Genomic DNA, 20,865 nt, shown 5'->3' with positions numbered 1-20,865 from the left:
GAGGGCCACCATTGTTCCTGTTCCATAGAAAGCTAAGGTAACTGAACTAAACGACTACTGCCCCGTAGCACTCACTTCCGTCATCATGAAGTGCTTTGAGAGACTAGTCAAGGACCATATCACCTCCACCCTACCTGACACCCTAGACCCACTCCAATTTGCTTACCGCCCAAATAGGTCCACAGACGACGCAATCTCAACCACACTGCACACTGCCCTGACCCATCTGGACAAGAGGAATACCTATGTGAGAATGCTGTTCATCGACTACAGCTCAGCATTTAACACCATAGTACCCTCCAAGCTCGTCATCAAGCTCGAGACCCTGGGTCTCGACCCCGCCCTGTGCAACTGGTTACTGGACTTCTTGACGGGCCGCCCCCAGGTGGTGAGGGTAGGCAACAAAATCTCCACCCCGCTGATCCTCAACACTGGGGCCCCACAAGGTTGCATTCTGAGCCCTCTCCTGTACTCCCTGTTCACCCACGACTGCGTGGCAACGCACGCCTCCAACTCAATCATCAAGTTTGCGGACGACACAACAGTGGTACGCTTGATTACCAACAACGACGAGACGGCCTACAGGGAGGAGGTGAGGGCCCTCGGAGTGTGGTGTCAGGACAATAACCTCACACTCAACATCAACAAAACTAAGGAGATGATTGTGGACTTCAGGAAACAGCAGAGGGAACACCCCCCATCCACATCGATGGAACAGTAGTGGAGAGGGTAGTAAGTTTTAAGTTCCTCGGCATACACATCACAGACAAAATGAATTGGTCCACTCACACAGACAGCATCGTGAAGAAGGCGCAGCAGCGCCTCTTCAACCTCAGGAGGCTGAAGAAATTCGGCTTGTCACCAAAAGCACTCACAAACTTCTACAGATGCACAATCGAGAGCATCCTGGCGGTATCACCGCCTGGTACGGCAACTGCTCCGCCCACAACCGTAAGGCTCTCCAGAGGGTAGTGAGGTCTGCACAACGTATCTCCGGGGGCAAACTACCTGCCCTCCAGGACACCTACACCACCCGATGTTACAGGAAGGCCACAAAGATCATCAAGGACAACACCCACCCGAGCCACTGCCTGTTCACCCCGCTATCATCCAGAAGGCGAGGTCAGTACAGGTGCATCAAAGCTGGGACCGAGAGACTGAAAAACAGCTTCTATCTCAAGGCCATCAGACTGTTAAACAGCAACCACTAACATTGAGTGGCTGCTGCCAACACACTGACTCAACTCCAGCCACTTCAATAATGGGAATTGATGGGAAAGGATGTAAAATATATCACTAGCCACTTTAAACAATGCTACCTAATATAATGTTTACATACCCTACATTATTAATCTCATATGTATACGTATATACTGTACTCTATCATCTACTGCATCCTTATGTAATACATGTATCACTAGCCACTTTAACTATGCCACTTTGTTTACATACTCATCTCATATGTATATACTGTACTCGATACCATCTACTGTATCTTGCCTATGCTGCTCTGCACCATCACTCATTCATATCTTTATGTACATATTCTTTATCCCCTTACACTGTGTATAAGAAATTAGTTTTGGAATTGTTAGTTAGATTACATGTTGGTTATTACTGCATTGTCGGAACTGGAAGCACAAGCATTTCGCTACACTCGCATTAACATCTGCTAACCATGTGTATGTGACAAATAAAAGTTGATTTTCTTTGATTTTCTTTCTTTCTGTGTTTTTCAGAGTCAGTAGAAACGTCTCTTTAGTGTCCTAAGTTTTCATAACTGTGCCCTTAATTGCCTACCGTTTGTAAGCTGTTAGTGTCTTAATAAAAGTTCCACGTTCATTAATTGTTTATGGTTCATTGAACAACCATGGGAAACAGTGTTTAAACCATTTACAATGAAAATCTGTGAAGTTATTTGGATTTTTATGAATTATCTTTGAAAGACAGGTTCCTGAAAAAGGGACCTTACTTTTTTTGCTGAGTTTATGAACAAAACACTTGTTTGTTTCTTTGGTATTCATTGGGATCTATTGCAATAAGCCCCAATAGGCTCCATTTAGTACCAGGTACAGATGTAGGATCTTAATTTGATCACCCTGTTGCAGGATAACTTTTGTGCAATGCAGGATTTTTAAAAACTTGTAGTGTATTAGGTTTTAAAAAGCTTCTGAAGTTTGTAATTTCCACTTAGACATTTCAGAATTGATTTCCCCTTGTAAAAAATGTATGAACCACGACAAAAAATGTCCACATAATTATAGTCCACATAATAATTTTCTGTTGCTGCAGGTTTATATTCCTGCTGTAGTAAACTGGCTCAAATTAAGAGCCTACATCTGTAGTTACCATTTGTGTTTAAATAGAAAGAAGTACCAGAGATGACCTAATGATACCACATATTTTCCTATTATGTAGCCTTTTACACTCCTTCCTTGGTTCCCTTCTCCTCTTTTACCCTGCAGGGACACCCATATGGCTCTACATGCAGGTGGCTCCCATCAGGAACGAGAATGACAAGGTGGTTCTGTTCCTGTGTACCTTCAAAGACATAACTGTCTTCAAGCAGCCTATTGAGGACGAATCCACCAAGGGTGAGAGACCTAATATTACTTAAGTAAAAAGCCTGAACAAAGTATATTGTGTTCCCACGTGACCTAATGAAAGCTATTGCAGCCGTAAAGTTGTCCAGTGTGTTGTGGATGACATCCAAGCAGCTCTGGCATACTGTGTGTGGGCTTTCTTTATGTATTCAAAAATCTATTATTGGCCCAGGACCTTTTAGAGGATTTGGAATGTGTATACGACTCACACATCCTCTAAGAGTTTACGACTCGCACATCCTCTAAGAGTTTGTTACCTGTAAACTAATAGAACATGCTGTTGTCCCTTGTTCAGTAGGTGGTTGCTTAGATGTTTATTTTTTTGTGTTCTGGTGGTTCTGTAAAGTGGGGCTTTGTATCAGGGTCTGAAGTTTGCGTTGGTCATGGATTGGGTGAGAGGGGTCGTTAGTTATGCTGTAAGGCTTTGCACGTTGCCCTTATTTTGACAAGGGAAGGGATGTCCTGGCATCTTACAAGCCACAGATGTTTTTAACTAATCACTACAAAGTTGATAGCAGAGGACTTCTTGGAGATCACATGTTATGCACTTGAGGCCACAAACTTCAGGAGAAGAGGAGTGTTGCAAGACAGATAAGCTTTCTGCTTATGTCTGGCCCTGGTTCTTTCTAGAGAATGGAAGACTGAGTAACAGGGCTCTCCTCTGGTATACGTGATTTATGTGCAGTGTGAGATCTCTTCCTTCACCCACCTTCCTCTCTCTTGTTGGTCTGTCTTGCTAGCAGCAACATTAAACTGTGTCGTTTGTATATCAACAGAGAGCTGTGATCAAAATATGTAAGGTGTTTCATTTGAGAGAAACCAACTGGTAATTTAAAAATACAAAGATAAGTTTCTAATTTGCCTTGTGGTTTGAGGTTTAAACCATCCAAAACATTGTAGACATCTTCAGTTCCTCATTTTAAACACACTTTTATATTTCTTCTGGGCCAGGTAGACCACCTCTTGCTGAGGCTACCCTTTACCCTCTTGGCCCAAGCAAAAGGAAAACATATTTGGCTTCATCACGGTCAAAGGATATGCGATAGTCTGTTTGAATGTTTGAAGAAAAACAAAATAGCTTTTTGTGAACATTCTTGCACCATCAAGGGAATGTTCTGAGCACCCTAAAACATTGTTTGATGATGCGTAAAACTGGACAGATTTTATTGTTTATACTGATACTTTTTGGCAATGTTCTTACACCTTTGCTGACAATCTAATGAAATATTCTGGAAACATTCACAGAAGCATATTTAGTTTACATGGCATACTGTAGCTACATGTGACATGGCCATACACTGTACTTATTGGCCCAGATGTTGTTTGTCTGAATAGAGGGATGTGTGCGTCTCCCCCTGGGTTCACACCGACACATCCCTGGGGATCAAGTGCAGCAGTGTGACTAAGTGTGTAATGGCAAGCAGATGGCATGGACAACTCACTTCATATTTGATGGAGTGACAGATGCAACTGCTTATGTCCATCACAAAAGGAATGCTCATTCATTTAACAGCCAACTGGACATCATTCTGTTAATTATGTGGAGAAATAGCGTACACCAACTGTCAGGATGACTGAATGTTAAGTAACACGCATTTTCATTTGTTTAAAGGCCCACTGTGATATTTGACAGCAGTTTTTCTCATTTAAATGAATGACATAACCATTGTATCTTGAAGAATGTCTCATGAGCTGTGTAACCCCATAATAACCCAACATTTACTGCATTGTTTCTAAACAACCGGCGGATGGGGACTTCCTGGGGCATATCTACATTATAAATGCATAAATGGGAAACACTGCCATCCCTCAGCTTTATAGCTAACCAAGTAGTGGGGCTTTAATTCCTTGCAAGCACACTGCTGTGTGAAACACATAGTATACAGAACAAACAGTTAGCATTAGAGAGGTTGGCCTGAATAAGTTACTTTTTTTGCCCTCCCATATGGCTCACACTTTATTTGCGTGCTGAACTGAAAGGGCTGAGACAGGCCAGCAAACTATTTTAATCCGCCCCACCAATCATTGAACATGGTTGAGTTCACCCCCTTAACCCTTGAATGATTTAATGTGTCTGTGCTTCAGTATTGCTCTGCTTGCTTTTCTCTGCATTGTCGGGGTGATGGGCAGAGAATAAAGGTCCACAAGGGACTTGGCTTAGTGATGTCATATGTTCTTGTTGTTATCGGTTTACATTCACCAAAATTACTTCAATGGAACTTTTAACATGATCTTTTTTATTTATCCAAGCAAATGAGATTTTATCTGCGAAACCTACCATTGGCGTGCGTAGAAGCAGGCAACGATGATTTGAGAGAAATCTGGACTTGCAACTATGCATTCTGCGCATCTCTCTTTTCCAAAACTCCAAAGGCCAAAGCCATCAGCCTCCCAAAGCTGTGGGAGAGTGGTTAAAAAGAAAACGTTTGGCTGTTAAATAATGTATGATAGGGATTGCATCAAACGAGACTCTCAGCTGGGTTCTCATGTCTCACACCATAATGCTGCCATTCAGTTTGAAGTCAAAAGGAGATTTTGTACTCTTATTAGGTCCCTCAGGGCATTACAATCTTCCTAAAAGCTCCAGAAGAAAAGAGCGTTGGTTATGTTTGTAGCTTGTTGACAGGGACATGTAAGGTTATAGACGGAGAGCAAAGTGGTACACTACGATGCCATCTAGATCTACTCAGGATTTTATAAAGCTAGCCAACTTCAGTTAGCTTCACATTCCAGCTCAGGCTTCATCCATGTGATGTAGGTGGATATTGATCCTCCACCTGCCGTTAACTCCAGCCAGGCTTGTAACTGTGCTCGCATGTCACACGGGGATAAGCCCAGCAAGCTGAACTCGCCATTTAGACAGTGTTGAAACAGCAATCCATTGGCGAGTGAGTGCCACATTTGCCAAATCAACATGAAAATAAAAATTATCTTGCAAATTCAGCAGGCTATGGTGTAAAATAAGCTATTAGAGATAGTTTATTTTATTACTTATTGTTAATGCTATCTTTGGTGTGCATTGGTGCACCTTTTTTCCCACTCCTATTGATAAAATAACTTTATTAAGTCATAAAGTTTTCCTGTGCATGACGTTTCAAATGCATCCTGTCATTTCTAAATGTGTAATGAATGCATGTATTTTAATATTTCATTTTTTTTACACAAATAAAACAATTTATTCAGTCGACGTTATCAAATAAATTGGATGTTGATGCAATCATTGCGAGGGAGGGAATCTGATTTCCTTGGTCCTCAACTCGCGGTTCAAACAGGATAAGTGAGCAGGTTAGTGTTAGTTCTTAAGGATTAGTTGCCATAGAAATGTACCTTACTAAAAGGTGAGCTACTTTCGTGTCAACTGTTATCCCGAGTTGAACTCATAGTTGACCAAATCAGGCAACTATATCCTCTAACTCACTTTGTAGTACACAAATCATATCTGAATTAGATTGCCTCAGCCTAATTTTCTCCACCTTTCTCGCTTTTGTCCATGCAATAGACCAAATGGTGGTATGCCATTAGTTATATATCCTTTATAGAAGCTGGGAGACCCTATATTCTGAGACCAGAGTCACTGCAGATTGTGCCCACAAATGTGTCCTGTGGTCTTCCGGTAAGTTTTTGTCCATAAGAGAAGACCTACAGTTTAAGTTTACTAATGGCCTCTCTGATGTTAAGTAAATAAATTATAGAAGCAGACTCAATATGAGGCAGTGAAAGATTAAGACAATGGCGGTCAGAGAATATAATTTTTTTGTGGTGCTTTTGCTCAAAGGACTTTTGCTCATCTCTGGCAGGATGGAACAAGTTTGCCCGGCTGACCCGAGCACTGACCAGCAACAGCCGCAGCAACATGCAGCAGCTGACGCCCATGAACCAAGTCAACGAGGTCAGCCACAAGCACTCCAGACTGGCTGAGGTGAGCATCTCACTGGAAAAGAATAATACAATCCTGACCATATGTATTTGGACAGTCAAGATACATAAAAAAAATGTTGGCTCTGTACTACAGCATTTTCGACAGTTCAAAATGTTACCTTTCATTTGAGAGTATTTTCATACGTATCTGTTTGACCATTTACATTTTCTTAATCATGGCAGTATCAGGATGAATTTAAGTGTTCGGATGCATCTTCTCTGTTTATTTAGAAAGAAAATGACTAAAAATCATCTTTTAGTTACTAATGTCCCAAAATACACCTGAAACAAACTACAAATATACCCAAAACAAACTACAAATGCACCCAACGAGTTTGTGGAGTTGCAAGCTCGATGTAGTCATTGGGTGCAAGCGATATGGGACCAAAATGAACATTCAGACCATTTTAATACACTATCAAGTAGACTTATAAAGTGATTTTATGTCTAAGTGGTAAAATAGATATGTATGAAAATACCCTCAAAGGAAGTAAGGCAACCAGGTTTTTGACTAAAATGACCTGGTAGTGCATAAAGTTCATGATGCCGTTGACCCTAACGAGGGCCCCTGAATCAGTAGAAGCAAAATAGCCCCATTACATCAAAGATCCACCACCATATTTTATAGTAAGTATGGGCTTCTTCTCTATAAATGCTTATTTCTTTGGATCCACTGGTGTGCGTGGCCAAAGAGCTCTATTTTCATATCATCCAACAAATGTAAATGCCTGGAGTTAGCAGAATGGCATTGACAATTGGATTGGAACCGGTGATATGGTCAGATTACATGGAAATAGAGCTCTTTGGCCACCCACACCAGTGGTGGGTTCTGCATCAAAATAAGGATGCATAAACTGAAAATAAATCCACACCTACTGTAAAATATGGTTGTGGATCTTTGATGTTATGGGGCTAATTTTCTTCCACTGGGTTCTGGGTATGGTCGCAAAGGAAAGGTATATTACTGGAAACTTTCGAAGTTTACCAGTAAACTGACATAATGTTGGTATATTTCAAGAATTTTATGTAATCTATCACAAGACATCTAGTGGCCATTTTAGGTCCTTCAGATTATCACAGGTGCCTGTAATCATCTCTGACAATCATTTAATAAGATGATTAAAAAAAATAGAATAACAAAGCTGTAAAACATTATCCTAATGTTCAGCAAGACACACATCAAAATCCACAAATAAATTGTTAAATGACCCCAAAATCAACATTTTGCAATGACCATGTCAGTCTCCGGGCTTGAACATTGTAAGAGGGCAGTTCATAAGCGCAGACAAGGGATATCAAGTATCTGGAAAGATTCTGTATGGTGGAATGGTGTAAAATCCCTCCCAATTTGTTCTCCAATCTCATAAAACATTTTAGAAAAAGGCTCAGTGTCTTTATCCTCGCCAGGTGAGGTATTGAAAGGTATTGAAAACAGGGGTGTACCTTTGAGAAAATAATTATTACCTGTTAAAATCTCTTTCACAGAGCAATTGTATTAGCATAAATAATATAATTGTCCCATTTTTATATTCAGTGTCTGATTTGTTACTTTTGACCATCAACCAATCGTTGTTCTTCATTATAAGGCATTGGAAACGTTCCCTGGTCTTTGTAGTTGTAGGGGTGCATACTCGCGGAAGAGAAGTCAGGCGCAGAAGAGCAATAACTGTGTTACAACGGCGCAGTTTAATAATAAAAATCACCGTAAACAGAACAATAAATACAATGGGTACAAAACCCGTCGCACACCAGACATAACATGCACAAGCACTTAAAATAAACAATTCCGGATAAGGACATGGGGGGAACAGAGGGTTAAATACACAACATGTAATGATGGGATTGAAATCAGGTGTGTGGGAAGACAAGACAAAACAAATGGAAAATCAAAAGTGGATCGATGATGGCTAGAAGACCGGCGACGCCGACCGCCAAACGCCGCCCGAACAAGGAGAGGAACCAACTTCGACAGAAGTCGTGACAGTAGTTTACTCTGTGCTTGAAATTCACTTCTCGACGGAGGAACCTTACAGAGGTTGTATGTATGGGGAAATCTTTCAAAAATCATGTTGACCCCTGTAACGGGTTTCTTCTAACTCCTCCTCTGACGAAGAGGTGGAACAAGGATCGGACCAAAATGCATGGGTGGGCATCTGTCCGCGGTGGTGGCTCTGGTGCTGGACGTGGCCCCCACTTCCCGTTATCCTCCCCCACCCTGTCCGCTTCCGTGACCTCCTAGCCACGGCAACCCTACTAAATAACACGGGACAGAGGCACAGCTCGGGACAGAGGCGCAGCTCGGGACAGAGGCGCAGCTCGGGACAGAGGCGCAGCTCGGGACAGAGGCGCAGCTCGGGACAGAGGCGCAGCTCGGGACAGAGGCGCAGCTCGGGACAGAGGGGCAGCTCGGGACAGAGGGGCAGCTCGGGACAGAGGGGCAGCTCGGGACAGAGGGGCAGCTCGGGACAGAGGGGCAGCTCGGCACTGAGAGGAAGCTCAGCACTGAGAGGAAGCCCAGCCAGGTAGTTGAATCCGGCAGATCCTGGCTGGCTGGCTGGCAGATCTGGAAGTGTCTGGTTGACTGGCAGATCTGGAAGAGTCTGGCAGATCTGGAAGAGTCTGGCTAACTGGCAGATCTGGAAGAGTCTTGCTGACTGGCAGATCTGGAAGAGTCTGGCTAACTGGCAGATCTGGAAGAGTCTGGCTGACTGGCAGATCTGGAAGAGTCTGGCTGACTGGCAGATCCGGAAGAGTCTGGCTGACAGGCAGGTGGAATAGCCCGCACTGTGCTATGCAGGCGAACCGGGGACACAGAGCGTAAGGCTGGTGCCATGTAAGCCGGCCCAAGGAGACGCACTGGGGACCAGATGCGTAGAGCCGGCTTCATGGCATTTGGCTCGACGCTCAATCTAGCCCGGCCGATACGCGGAGCTGGAATAGAACGCACCGGGCTATGCACCCGCACTGGAGACACTGTGCGCACCACAGCATAACACGGTCCCTGCCCGGTCTCTCTAGCCCTCCGGTAACCACAGGAAGTTGGCGTAGGTCTCCTACCTAGCGTCGCCATACTCCCTGTGAGCCCCCCCCCCAAGAAATTTTTGGGTCTGACTCCCGGGCTTCCTATTTCGCCGCCATGCTTGCTTCAACAACTCCATTTTCTATACCCCTCTTCGCACTGCTCCAGCGAATCCCAGGCGGGCTTGTGCACTCCTCCTGGGTCGGCCGCCCACCTGACTATTTCTTCCCACGTAGTGTAGTCTAGATTCTGTTCCCATGTCCTTTCCTCTCTTAGTTGCTCCTGCTGCCGCTGTTGCCTGTTACCACGCCGCTTGGTCCTGTTGTGGTGGGTGATTCTGTAACGGGTTTCTTCTAACTCCTCCTCTGACGAAGAGGTGGAACAAGGATCGGACCAAAATGCGGCGTGGCTATTGAGATTCATGTTTTAATAAAACAACTAAAACACAAACACTACAAAACAAGAAACGTGCAAAAAAAACAAAAAAACAAACAAAAAAACAGTCCTATCTGGTGCCACAAACACAAAGACAGGAACAATCACCCACAAACACACAGTGAAACCCAGGCTACCTAAATATGGTTCCCAATCAGAGAACCATATCAGGCCAGACATAGAAATAGACAAACAAGACATCCAACATAGAATGCCCACTCAGATCACACCCTGACCAACCAAAACATAGAAACATACAAATAAACTATGGTCAGGGTGTGACAACCCCTGCAACTTATTATGTGATTTGTTAAGCCAATTTTTTTCTCATAAACTAATTTAGGCTTGCCATGACAAAGGGGGTAAATCATTTTACAACCAATACATTTAAGTTATTTATATTTAATTTGAACTTGTAAACATTTATAGAATGTACTTTTCACTTTCACATTATGGAGTATTTGTCTATCCAGATCAATGACAAAGAAAATCCTAATTAAATCAATTTCAATTCCAATTTGTAACACAACGGACGTGAATACTTATTATAGGCACTACAAGTAGATATCAGGTAAATAACATCTGAAACAGTACTGTAATATAAAGGGTTACTTTAACAGCCTTCCTCTTTTCTATGTGGACCTCAGGCTCTCCAGCTGGGCTCGGACATTCTCCCCCAGTACAAGCAGGAGGCGCCCAAGACGCCGCCCCACATCATCCTCCATTACTGCACCTTTAAGACCACCTGGGACTGGGTCATCCTCATCCTCACCTTCTACACAGCCATCATGGTGCCCTACAATGTCTCTTTCAAGACCAAGCAGAACAATTTGGCCTGGCTCGTGCTGGACAGCGTGGTAGATGTCATCTTCCTTGTGGACATTGTGCTCAACTTCCACACCACCTTCGTTGGGCCTGGTGGAGAGGTCATTTCGGACCCGAAGCTGATTCGAATGAATTACCTGAAGACCTGGTTCGTCATTGACCTGCTGTCCTGCCTGCCCTACGACATCATCAATGCCTTTGAAAACGTAAATGAGGTAGGCCCTGGACATACTTGAAATGTTGTTCTGCATAGTTTTTGACCAAGGGCATACTCAATCAGTATTCCTTTTTAACCTTTTTGTCCTCTGAAAGATTGGTCTGAATTAAGGTCTCCCAGTCAAATCAGATAGTAGAAGGGGAGGCTCTGTTCAGTCTAAGTATGTCAGAGAAGCACAGTGATATATTTACTTTTAGTCTTAGCTTGATTCTTTCCCAGGCAACATGCATCATTTCCCTTCTGATGCTTACTAGCAGGTGAATCCTCAGCATGGGTGGAATGCAATTAAGCTTCAAAATTACTCTGAGCCAGGATTTCTATAATGGGGTGCTTTTCGGTGACATCTAGGGCTTGGGATATTGTTCAATCAATTTTGATGCACTTAAAGTCCAATAGACAGAGTCTTGCTTTGGCATGTAGGAATCAACATGGACGGCAAGCTCTTGTCTCTGTCAGTATTGCCCTTTTAATTCCTGTATGAATCGGAGAAGATGGATAGAAAGGTTATTAGCCTAACAAAAAATGCAGTCTCTCTTCTCTTGCAAAGCTGGCCACATACCTTTCCTTCATGCTTATATGGAAAAGCATATATTACAATACAATAAATGTGTGGGATATATAATTTACACTGAACAAAAATATAAACACAACATGTAAAGTGTGTGTCACATGTTTCATGAGCTGAAATACCAGATCCCAGAAATGTTCCATACGCACAAAGCTTATTTCTCTCAAATTTTGTGCACAAATTTGTTTACATCCCTGTTCGTGAGCATTTCTCATTTGCCAAGATAATCCATCCACCTAACAGGTGTGGCATATCAAGAAGCTGATTAAACAGCATGATCATTACACAGGTGCACCTTGTGCTAGTGGTAATTAAAGGCCACTCTAAAATGTGTAGTTTTGTCATACAACACAATGCCACATATGTCTTAAGCAGTTGCCAGAGAATTGAATGTTAATTTTTCTACCATAAGCTGCCTCCAACATCGTTTTAGAGAATTTGGCAGCCTCACAACCTCAGACCACGTGTAACCATACCAGCCCAGGCCCTCCACATCCGGCTTCTTCACCTGCGGGATCGTCTAAGATCATTCACCCGGACAGCTGATGAAACTGTGGGTTTGCACAACCAAAGGATTTCTGTGCAAACTGTCTGAAACCATCTCAGGGAAGCTCATCTGCGTGTTTGTCATCCTCACCAGGGTCTCGATCTGACTGCAGTTCGGCATCGTAACCGACTTTAGTGAGCAAATGCAGACCATATGCTATCCCGAGCATTTCCCTCTCTGCCACCTACTTTAATCTTACCACTCACTTTTGAGACATGCTACTACTTAGCAATTTTTTTCAGTGAGAACTTTAAACTACCTATATAGGTTATAAGTTGCAAATTCTTTGGAATGTTATTCCAAATGGCAGATGAGTATACAAATGTTTCTTTCCCCATACCACTTTTAAATTGAAAAGGAACAACATCAGTTTCACTCCTTCTCGTTGAATAGTTATGGTTATCCTTTACTAAGTTAAAGTAGTTACATACGTATCTGGGGACCATACTGTGGACAATCCTATGTACAAGACACAATTTTATCTGAGCGACTCTCTCCTCCACTTTAAGCCATCTAAGCCTTTCAAAGTGGGAATAGTCAAGATGCGAAAGTGCTGGAAGTTTAAGAATAATCCTGACTAATTTTTTTCTGAGATGTCTGCAATTTATTTTTTAATTTCTCGGGGGGTCACTATTGTACAAGGAAGAGGATGCATAGTCAACGTGGCACTGAACAAGAGCTCCTACCAATGTCCCCATTGCATTCTTATCGAGATATTTGGAGGTCCTGGCCAGGAACCTAATTTTATGGTTCACTTTGGCAATAACATTTTGTGCCATGCTCTCCCCTGTCAGATGGTTATCTAGCACACATCCAAGATACTAAACATATTATTTTGCTGCAACTACAATGTCACCTACTACCACCTTAAAATCTGGAGATTTCCTCAGTTTCACTTTGGACCCGAACAAGATGGACTCTGTTTTTCCAAGGTGAAGTGACATATTATTGTCATATAGCCATTTACTGACATTCAGAAGTTCAGCACTGAGGGATTTCTCAACCACATTTTTGTGTTTGTGGGAAACCAACAGTGCAGAATCATCCGCATATAGTAAAAGGTCACATGTGCAGGCAGATTTCAGATCATTTATATACAATAGAAATAAAAGTGGACTCGGCAAACTCCCTTGGGGTACCCCACAGATTTTGGGTTTAGACAGGGTCCCATCCACATCCACTATCTGTTTTCTTCCTTGCAGGTAAGAGCTGAACCATTTTACTGCTAAGTTGTTAAAGCCCATGGCCCTTAGTTTGATTAACAGAATGTCATGATCCACTGTATCGAACTCCTTTTGGAGATCTAAGATAACCATACCTAAAAATCTCCCTCCATCTACTTCCTTCCTTATGTGATCAGTCAGATATAGTAGACAGGTGTCAGTGGAATGGGATTCCCTGAAACCAGATTGGAGCTCATAGAATAGGTTATGTAAGGAAATATAACTGCCAAACTGCTTGAACATAATCTTTTCCATGACCTTCGATAAAACACACAGGATTGAGACAGGACGATAGTTTCCATGTTCTAACTTATTCCCTTGTCATATAATGAATGACCCTTGCAAGTTTTAGTTCACTGGGAAAACACCCTAGTTCAATAGACAGATTCACAATGTGAGTTACACAGGGAGTGATAATTACCGCAGCATCCTTTAGAAATCTGTCAGGAATGTTGTCACGGCCAGTTGCTTTGGAATGGTCAAGTTCTTTCAGCCTCTCTAGCACAGTTGACTCAGACACCTTTTCAAATGCAAAATCAGTTACTTGAATCCCCTGCTGTGAGAAGGGGCTCACATGACTCTCCCCATAGCAACCTGATTGACAAGGTAACTTGCTAACTAATGTATTAGCTTTAGTTGGAAAATAGCTATTCAGACTGTCTGCAACCATGGTCTTGTCTGATGTAACCTTTCCTCCAATGTCCAAGCTAAGATTGAGAGCTTTGGTCTTTAATCTGTTACTGTAACCTAACAGACACTGCTTCAGACACTTCCATAATTTACTCGGATTGTTCCTTTTTTCAACTATTTTGTCATTAAAATATTATTTCTTGGCCTTCTTGGCCTGTATCATCCTGTTGACCTCATTTCTTAATTTCTTATAGTCTATAAATATATAATCTGCCCTGGATTTCCTAAACTCCAGAAAGTGTTAATTTCTACGCTTAATTGTCTTTAAAATGTTATAATTTATCCATGGTTCTGATCTTTGTTTAATTCTAACCTGTTTAACTGTAGCCTGCTTATCTACAGCATGTAAAAACAATTATTTCAAATTGCCCCAGGATTTCTCCTCCTCTTTGCATTTCAATACAGCAGACCAGTCTAATTTGCTCAGACAATTAACAAAAATATCTGCACTATAATTTGTCATAGCCCTAATGACAAGTTATGATAATTAAAAATTGTTTTCTGAACTTTCCTACTACAGAAAATGATAGAATGATCACTGAGCCCCTAGTTTACAACCCCACTGTTTGACATAGTTGATCTATACGACACCCAACACAGGGTCAATGATGGTGTGGGTAGAAGGACAGACCCTGTTGGGCTCATTAATCAGCTGGTATAAAGCAAATAGATTACAACAATTATTAACAGCTTTAAAAGTAGCATGGCCCTTTGTGAGCATATCTGTATAAAAATCACCAGTAACAATAACCTCTGATTTAAGTCTGTACAGTTGGAACAAGTCTCCTCCAACAATTCATCAAACTTGTGCTGGTCTATAATAGGTTCCCACTATAATAGCTTTACATTTCAGTAATAAAATGTTCCACCACACAGCTTCAATCTCATCATGGTTTAAATCTGATCTATAGATGAACCCAATATCTGATTTTACATAAATACAAACTCACCCGCCTGTGTGATTGTGGTCTCTTCTAATTACTACATAATTTTCAACTTCAATCTCAGCGGGTTTTTTTTATCCAACCATGTTTCTGTAAAGCAAAGCACTCCCACCTTACAGTTACTGGAGAGTAGGTGAATTTCCTCAATCTTAGGAATAAGACCTCTAATGTTGAGATGACATTTTCTAGAGTTAAGTTCTCCTCCTCTGTTGGAACTGTCAGCTGAAATTGTTCACTTGAGATGAGTGTTGACTCTGTGCAGTCCAATCGCCACAATGAAGCTCCTTCCAAGATTCGCACTCGCATTTGAAAGAGATGGTTGTTGCTCTTTCCCTTCTGACCCTCTAAATTATAGCGAATGGATTTATCGCTCAAAAACGGGCCGGTGCACTGATGGACATCTCCAGACAGCAACTGGCATAGGGTAATTATTAGGTTTGTACCATCTATTTGGCATTTTCCCCCGACCATAATTGCCCTTTTGGAGGCCAAAATGCTTAGTGCCAATCTGGTCTTCGAACCTCATCTTCTGATTAAAAACGCATACTTTGTCAAAAGCACATCGACTTGATGTACGAAAGGGGCTAGTATCGATACACGTTAATATAAAAACGCTGCCAACACGCCAAACTTTCCGGCTGCCATCTTGAAAAGCAGTGTGCTTAAACTAATTAAACACAAATGATTGTATTTTTCTTGTTTATATTGAAAACATCATTTAAACATTCACAGTGAGGTTGGAAAAAGTATGTTAACCTCTAGACTAATGACTTCTCCAAAAACTAATTAGAGTCAGGAGTCAGCTAACCTGGAGTCCAATCAATGAGATGAGATTGGAGATGTTGGTAAGAGCTGCCTTGCCCTATAAAAAAACACTCACAATATTTGAGTTTTCTATTCACAAGAAGCATTACATGATGTGAACCATGCCTCGAACAAAAGAGATCTCAGAAGACCTAAGATTAAGAATTGTTGACTTGCATAAAGCTGGAAAGGGTTACAAAAGTATCTCTAAAAGCCTTGACATTCATCAGTCCATGGTAAGACAAATTGTCTATAAATGGAGAAAGTTGAGCACTGTTGCTACTCTCCCTTGGAGTGGACATCCTGCAAAGATGACTGCAAGATCACAGCACAGAATGCTCAATGAGATTAAGAAGAATCCTAGAGTGTCAGCTAAAGACTTACAGAAATCTCTGGAACATGCTAACATCTCTGTTGACGAGTCTACAATACGTAAAGCATAAAACAAGAATAGTGTTCATGGGAGGACACCACAGAAGAAGTCACTGCTGTCAAAAAAAAACATTGCTACATGTCAGAAGTTTGCGAAAGTGCACCTAGATGTTCCACAGCGCTATTGGCAAAGTATTCTGTGGACAGATGAAACTACAGTTGAGTTGTTTGGAAGGAACACACAAAAAAAGGCACAGCACACCAACATCAAAACCTCATCCCAACTGCAAAGTATGGTGGAGGGAGCATCATGGTTTGGACTGCTTTACTGCCTCAGGGCCTGGACAGCTTGCTATCGTCAACGAAAAAATTAATTCCCAGGAGAATGTTAGGCTATCTGTCCGCCAATTGAAGCTCAACAGAAGTTGGGTGATGCAACAGGACAACGACCCAGAACACAGAAGTAAATCAACAACAGAAGAAAATACCCCTTCGGGTGTGGCCTAGAGAGAGTACTGACCTCAACCCGATTGAGATGCTGTGGCATGACCTCAAGACAGCAGTTCACACCAGACATCCCAAGAATATTGCTGAACTGAAACAGTTTTGTAAAGAGGAATGGTCCAAAATTCCTCCTGACCGTTGTGTAGGTTTGATCCGCAGCTACAGAAAACATTTGGTTGAGGTTATTGCTGCCAAAGGAGAGTCAACCAGTTATTAAATCCAAGGGTTCACATACTTTTCCCACCTGCACAGTGAATGTTTACACGGTGTGTTCAATAAAGACATGAACACGTATAATTGTTTTTGTGTTATTAGTTAAGCGGACTGTGTTAGTCTATTGTTGTGACCTAGATGAAGATCAGATCAAATTGTATGACCGATTTATGCAGAAATCCAGGTATTTCCAAAGAGATCACATACTTGTTCTTGCCACTGTATATGGAAAAACACAATTTTCTTAAAGTTTTGTTTTGCAATACATTTTATACTCGTTTCACATTTTTTAAGTTATTCAAGATCATTTGTGTGGATAAAAATATGGATGGGCTTGCTTTAAATTGGACAGGCACTGAAATGTGCTACTTAGGCCTTGGGGCCATGGACACCCTTTATATGCACCCCTTAGGACATTGCTGCTAGACCTTTATATCAGTGTGAGTGCAATATAGGCTCTGGGAAGAGACACATAGGGAGCGAGAGTCTGAGGGACAGAGATGGAGACAAATGTGGATGGAGATCATTCGGAAGCTGGGAGCAGGGGTGAGTAAAGAATGATTGGAATGAAGAGGTGTGTGGAAATACAGGGCAAGAGGGAAAGGGTAAGAGCACCAGAGGTGTAAAGGAGAGAGAATTTTGGAGTATTCATAGTTTACATTGCAGAAACTGGACCCTGGAATGGAGAGAGGAGACTCATGGGAAATCAATATTGCCTCTCGTTATTCTGTCTCAAAGCTTTGTCCACCCAGAGCCCTGCAAGATGTGTTTCCACTGAGTGGGATCTAATACAAAAGACCACAGCAGTCCAGGAGCACACACCAGCTGTGAGAATGTCACTCCTCAATTATTGTCGCCCTCACAGATACAATAGTGGTCGACCTTAAATGTATCATCCTAGCTTATACACATTTTGTTGAGATGGCAAGTCATTTCAACTGCCACTCCCTAACAACACATTTTGGTGAATGTTAAAATCAGTGCATTAATTGTTTTAAAAGCATTTTTGGTGCTGTTCATATTTTTATTAGTCTCCTGCCTATTCTGTGTGCACGTGACAATATGCATGTGAATGGGGTTAGTTTGTGTTTGTTTGCAAATTCAAAGCAGTGTAGGCCTCAGGTCCTGAGTGCTGAGAGCTCTCCATCCCATACACACATTTGTAGGGCAATCTCACACAGGGCATCCCATAGGGCAATCTCAAACAGTCCACACACACAGTCATTTGAGGTCAACTTTAATATTTAAAGTGTTAAGAGGCAATTTGCAGTTCAAACGATAACAAAGCGATCACCCTGCCTCCATTTTGGTGAAGAGCTAAGGGATGGAGCTGGAGAAATGTAACCACTCTCAAATTCATAGGCCGAGCTATGGCTGCAAATAATTACCATCCATCAGATAAAATGAACCATGTTTTGAGGCTATGCAGTGTTTGTTTAGAAAACATTTTTTTTTACAAACGATGGTGTACAACATGCTTATATTTTGGGTTCTGATGTGGTATGGCAGTTTAACTAAGCTCAATCAGGCACTACAGCTACAGTCAGGTATTGGCACAAAATGTTTTGACTTTTAAATGAATGATATATAGTCATTGATTATTGATGAATATAACTTGAGCTTAGTACAACTGCCTTATCCCATCAGAACCAACAATGTACAGTAAAGTTTGAACATGGTTAAAACTATAATGTGGATGTCATGGACTGTCCTTTTAGAGTCTGAGAGGTGTTACATTTCCTTAGCCCCTTTCCTGTGCTGTATTCCAAAAAGAGTGGTGGGGTAGCCGTTTCATTGGTTTTCGAATTACAGACTGTAAGTGAAATACTTTAAGAAACAATGGGTGCACAGTATATCATTCACTTAAAGCTAGAACACTTAGTAGCTACATCCCTTTTTGGACTTATAAATTAATGGTATAGACCCATTCATTCTTGAAGAATATAACTCAAATGCTACATGAGCTTAGTTCAACTGTTATACCCCATCAGATCCCAAACTATAAGCTTGTTTTACTCTTTGTGAACAAACACTGTAGCCTCAAAATGATTATTTTGATATCATGGTCAGTCCTTGCATTTTTATTTTATTTAACCTTTATTAAACTTGGCAAGTCAGTTAAGAACAAATTATTATTTACAATGACGGCCTATCAAAAGGTAAAAGGCCTCCTGTGTGGGACGGGGGCTGGGATTAAAAATACAAATATAGGACATAACACATCAAGACAAGAGACACCACATCCATAGCTCTGTATATGAATGTGAGAGTGTGTTTACATTTCTCCAAGCCTATCCTGCAGCTTTTTACCAAAATAGAGGCGTGGTTAACACTGTTACATTCTCCAGCAAGAAAACAAGGGGGAACTAACAGAGTCGCTGACAACATCCAAAATGAAACAGGTGGGGTTTTAAAACAATCATGGGGTGTCCATTGAAATTGAAAGTTCACTGCCAACAATAGCTGGGACCTAAGACACCCACGAGCGTCCATTAAATTTGCCCAAGAGGCAAACAAAATAAAAACCTACACCAAACTTAAAGACAGGAAGCAAACCAAAAAGTGGGAAGTTCAGATAAAGGATTGTTTTTTTAGATAGTTGTTTAGATAGTTGTTTCTTCAAAATAGGGAGAGCCAACGGAAGGTGGCAGCCTTCCACATCTCTCAAGCCAACTGGAGAACTGGGCCAGCCGCTCTTAAATATCACCTGTGCCAGCACAGGTGAAACACCTTCTGACTAACGAGATGACAAGCCAGCACAGGTGTAAAACATACTGCCTAATGTCCAAACCTCAAATTATAAATGGAAGAACCAAAGACTGTAACAACGCTTTAAACTAAGGATTCTAGCTTTAAAAGCAGATTGCCCCTTTAATAACATGGGTTATATACATGAATGAAGATGTAAGAACCGTAAATAGTTGTAGATCTCTGCCAAGATGGTGAATGAGTTACTTTTGTTTTACTCTATTTTAGTTTGATGATTTACAAACAGCTATCATCACAATGTGCAAAAATACTGTATTGCAGCAGCATGTACCTATTAAGTGTTTGTTTTCATGGTGACCATGAGGGGGCGATGAATTTGTATGCAGATTTATAGTATAGTATACAGTGTTAAAATGTGTTGTATGCCATACAATCACAACCATTACAACCCATTTTGAATTAAGTTCCAACTAATCAATATGAAATGTTAGGGTTACTCTGTACACTGTGAAGGCTGTTCTGTGGACAGAAGATGTCACCTATTGATGTAAAAAGCATAAAAGGTGTCACTATTGTCAAGACCCACTTTCAGACATCGAAAACATGGTCCTCTATTTATTTCAAAACACAAGGTGTGAAATCACTGCTTCCTTACTCTGTTGGCTGCATTATAGAAACAACTCACAGATTCCAGACCTGGTGTGGAACAAGCGTTAAACTCATAGTTGATACATTATTGAGTGTTGTATAAGAGAGACAACCCACTCAAGAGTGAATTATAGATGTCTGAGAGGGAGTGCTCTGTTGATTTTACTCTTTATGAGTTACAGTTGGAGTAAAATGAAAGTTATACCGTGTGTAACATAGATTGGAACTACTAACCTCTTGATTAACAGTATTGATTCATTCATCTCAGGGTCCTGCTTGACTTAGGAGATGCTTGACTTCACTAAAGAGAGGCATATCCCCTTGCCTCAACATATTATTCATCAATACAAATGGCTTCTTAATAATGCAATAAGCTTAATCATTCCCTTATTGAAGAAATGGCAATATTGGTGTATAGTAACTGGTATTCATGCCTAATGAAAGATACATTTTCCAAGAGACGTCACCACATATCAAGTGAATTTAAACAGTTTTGTGTGGGGGTTGAACAATGTAAAGTTTCAATAGATAATTTTTTTTTTATATTAAGGTAAATAGATAATATACAGTAGTAGATAGATAATGTATAGAAAGATATCCTCCCATGATCAAACGAGCCTTCCTAG

At 41.3% G+C, this 20,865-nt stretch overlaps 1 protein-coding gene across 1 annotated transcript in view; it reads left to right on the top strand.

The window, feature by feature from the left end:
* The window catches only part of kcnh5a (potassium voltage-gated channel, subfamily H (eag-related), member 5a), a 123,258-nt gene that overhangs the window by 43,685 nt on the left and 58,708 nt on the right, over positions 1-20,865 (top strand). Inside the window, exons 4-6 of the mRNA XM_064924617.1 lie at positions 2,466-2,594; positions 6,401-6,522; positions 10,623-11,015. Of these exons, the coding sequence (XP_064780689.1) occupies positions 2,466-2,594; positions 6,401-6,522; positions 10,623-11,015 (644 nt within the window). The remainder of the gene's footprint in view (positions 1-2,465; positions 2,595-6,400; positions 6,523-10,622; positions 11,016-20,865) is intronic.

Source organism: Oncorhynchus masou, chromosome 19 (assembly GCF_036934945.1).
Source record: "Oncorhynchus masou masou isolate Uvic2021 chromosome 19, UVic_Omas_1.1, whole genome shotgun sequence".
Taxonomy (NCBI): domain Eukaryota; kingdom Metazoa; phylum Chordata; class Actinopteri; order Salmoniformes; family Salmonidae; genus Oncorhynchus; species Oncorhynchus masou.
Note: the sequence above shows the minus strand (reverse complement) of the source record. Positions and strands in the feature narration are given on the sequence as shown.